At 43.5% G+C, this 3,723-nt stretch overlaps 1 protein-coding gene across 1 annotated transcript; it reads right to left on the bottom strand.

Annotated features, from left to right (window-relative positions):
- Positions 1–708: 708 nt before the first annotated feature.
- On the bottom strand, positions 709–3,262 carry LOC149223081 (uncharacterized). Its single transcript, XM_089387785.1, has 2 exons — positions 3,003–3,262; positions 709–1,939 (listed from the first exon to the last, which is right to left on the bottom strand). Exons 1-2 carry the CDS (start codon positions 3,260–3,262, stop codon positions 709–711), a joined length of 1,491 nt encoding a protein of 496 aa, XP_089243911.1.
- Positions 3,263–3,723: the final 461 nt, after the last annotated feature.

Genomic DNA, 3,723 nt, shown 5'->3' with positions numbered 1-3,723 from the left:
GATAAACAAGTAGGGAGACAGGGGACAGCCTTGCCTAAGGCCTCGAGAGGATTGGAAAGCAGCACACGGTCTTCCATTAATCAGAGGGGATATCCAAGGGTCCGAAATACAAGCTTTGATCATTGTGATAAAGGAGGAGTCAAAACCCATTCTATGAAGGACAGCAAACAGAAAGGAATGCCGAACCCTGTCAAAGGCATTGGCAAGGTCCAGCTTGAGGACAAACCCTTTCTCCTTTCTACTTAGGCTGGAGTGAATGGCCTCTTGTACAAGCAGGATAGAGTCAGAGATGTGCCTATTGGGGAGGAATCCCCCTTGGTTTTCGGAGATCAGAGATGAGAGATGAGGTTTGAGCCTGGATGACAGGATTTTTGTGATAATTTTGTAAGATGAGTTGCATAAAGAAATTGGCCGAAATCTTGAAAAGGAGGAAGGTCTGTTCTCTTTTGGTATTAAAGCAAGATGGGTTGAGTTGGTGAATCCCCCCATTTTGCCTTTCTTTAGAACCCAGCGTATCATCTTTAAGAGGTCTTTCTTGATCATTTGCCAATACTCTCTATAAAAACTGATTGGAAACCCATCAGGCCCAGGGGCCTTGTCTGGGTGTAGACTCCAAACTGCATTTTGAACTTCTTCCTCTTCGACTTCTTTCTTGAGACTGTTATTCATTTCATGAGTAACTTCCTTATTCATGTGCTGTAAAAAACTTTAGTCCTCTTCACTTTTGTCCTCAGTCAAAAGATTTTTGAAGTGATTTGTGGCTGCTTCTTTTATCGCTTCCTGAGTATAATAGTTGTTCCCCTCATTATCTTTAATTGTATTCACAGTGTTTCTGACCTTTCGTACTGTAGCCTGCTTATGAAAATAGGAAGTATTTTTATCTCCCTCCTGCAGCCAGAGCTGTCTTGACTTCAGTCTCCATTTTATTTCTTCATCCTTTGTAATTTGCCTCAGCTGTGAGTATAATTTTGTTTCTCTCTCTTTGGCTTGTTGGGACAGCCCAATGGCTTCTATGTGTTGCTGCACATCCTCTAATTCTTGTTTGATTTTCTTCTTGTTCAACTCGGGCTCTTGATAGTTGTTCTTTGCCCATTCTTTTAGAGCCTGTCTTGCTCTCTTTAATTTTGTTTCCCATATGAAAGTTGGGGAGCCTTCCACATGTTGAGACCAAGCCTGCCAAACCACATCTTTTGCTGCTGGGATACGATTCCAAATGGAGCAATATTTGAAGGGAAGAGGTCCTAGCTGGCATTGACTATGCAGAGTAAGCGTGATTGGGTAATGATCAGAGGCGGAGACATTGAGGATGTTCGACTGGCCAGTGGTGAAGGTAGATAAATAAGCAATACTTATGAGGAATCTATCAAGACGTTCCATAATATTGCCAACTCCTATTCGTCTATTGCTCCAGGTGTACCTTCGGTTCTTGGGTCTGATATCGACCAGATCTTGCTCCTGCATTATGTTTTCAAGTCGATTCCTGAAAGGATCGGGGTTGAAATTTCCCCCTCTTTTTTCGTTGGAATGCAACACCAAGTTTAGATCCCCTGCAAGTATGAGGTTGTTATCCTGCTCTTCTTCTATACTTGTTTCCAAAGTGTTCCAACACTCTTCTTTCTCTCTATAATGATTCGGGGCGTATATATTGTAAATTTTTACTGTTGTTCCATCTGTCTTGTTCTCTAGATTAACACAGATCCAATGCTGATGTATTCTGGAGGAATGGCAGTTCCATTTGTTGCAGTCCCACATTGTTAAAATGCCACCTGAGGCTCCTCTTGCTTCACTTGCACATCCACTGTAACGCTTTTGCTGGCTGATGAATTTATTAATTTCAGATTGGTCTTGCTTTGTTTCTTGAATGAGTACTATTTCAGGGTTTTCACTTTTGATTAGGTCCTTGAGGGCTACTATCTTGGAGGGGTGCCCTAATCCCCTGCTGTTCCAGGATAGTATTTTCATCATGTTTTACTGCTTACATGGAGAGGTGCCCGCCTCTCTTTGCCTTTGTTATTATTTTCTTTGTCCGAGAGCCCAAGAATAAAGGATTCTATAGGAGTCTGGGAGCCCATGGCGATATCTTTCTGGGTGCTTTCTTCTCTATGTTGTTTGGCCGATTTCCTGCCCGGCCCATGCTTTTTGGGGATATCACTGGGAGCTCCATGCTCCTTTGAGGAGCTTCTAGTAACCCGAGCGGAAGGGGTATCAGGGGAAGGATGAGAGATTTGGGGGGGGGAGGAATGAAGGGGATTTCAGGCTCAGTTCCTTCCTCAGAGAGGGAGGCAAAGGGATTAGAAGATGGAGGAATGGAAGGGTCGGAGGTCCGGAGGGGAGATGAAGGGTGCTGAATAGGGGATTGTTGGGAGGAAGAGGAGGGGTGGGAGGGGGGGGGATGATGAAGGGGAGGGGGCTGATGGGATGGGCCAGGGACATCAGAATCCATAGATTTGAGAGGAAGGGATGATTTTTTCCTTTTAACAGTTTCCCATTGTCCTTCTTGCTCTTCAGATTCTACATTAACTATTTTAGGGCATCTATTTGCAAAATGTCCATATTCGTGACATACCTTGCATTTGAAGGGAATCTGTTCGTAGTCCAGCTGCTGAATATGGCACCAGTCATCCACTTTCAGTTTGATTGCTTCCGGCAGTCCACGGCCCAAATCAACCTCAACACAGATCCGCGCACAAGCCTGCATGTTGTCTTTGGGTTCGCTGCGATCTATATATTTTCCCACCGCGTTTCCTATTGCTTTAACCGAATCGTCCCCCCAGCAGTGAAGAGGAAGATGGGGCAATCTGACCCAGACAGGAACTGCATTCGGAATATCTAGCTCTGGATCGAAATCCGGGGTCCATTTGTTAAGATAGAGGCCCCTAGAATCCATAAAATAGGGCCCGTTTCTGAAAATAAGGTCTTTATCCTCCTTGGTTTCAAAGTGAAAGGTAAAATATCCTCTGCCACAGAATCTTATTGATATTTTGCCCTGGATCTTGTCCGACCAGTTTCGCTCGACCCATCGTTGCACAGTTTTGGGAGAAGGCCATAGTCCTGTAAATTGCCCGATTAACCCTTTCTCAGCAAGGGAGAGGGCTGCCATGCGAGGGATGGTCGGAGGTAGAAGAACTTCCTGTAAAACATCCAGCTTCTTTACAAACTTAGATGCTGCAGGTCTAGGTCTCTGCGGAGGGAGAGATTTAACCAGAGATGAAAATGCTCGTTGCAGCTCCGGATCCCCACCAGGCGGATCCGGAGGGTCCATGGCGCGGGATCTTCAGACAGCGTTCGGCAGCGATGGCAGTCTCCAGGCGCGCGCGCGCAGCAGCTCTCTACTAGGGGACTTGAATCGTTAATAAAATAACTATTTTAACTCCTTTCAAAAAAAAACATGAACTCTTATTACTAAAATGCAAATAACAAAATATACCTTTACTAAAATCCCACATATGAGACCCATACGAAAAAGAAGGTGAATAATAATAATATGAATAATTATCAAAAGAATCACTTTACTTTCCTTTTGAGACATACCTACTTTGTAATCTCTTCAATTTTTCCTTCCTCAATTCAAATTCAAAGTACACTAGCTACTATATAACACATATGACACATGATATTTACCATCCATTGAGACCAAATTGGTCTATCGAACATTAAAAATGAAAGGAATCACTTAGAATTATTTAGAATTTTATTTCTGTGTTAAAAAAACATTAAGAGAAG

Source organism: Pinus tabuliformis, chromosome Q (assembly GCF_031772625.1).
Source record: "Pinus tabuliformis cultivar Carrire ecotype Pingquan chromosome Q, CPIR1, whole genome shotgun sequence".
NCBI classification, from domain to species: Eukaryota; Viridiplantae; Streptophyta; class Pinopsida; order Pinales; family Pinaceae; genus Pinus; species Pinus tabuliformis.
The sequence above is the reverse complement of the archived record's forward strand: the minus strand, read 5'-3'. Positions and strand labels throughout refer to the sequence as shown.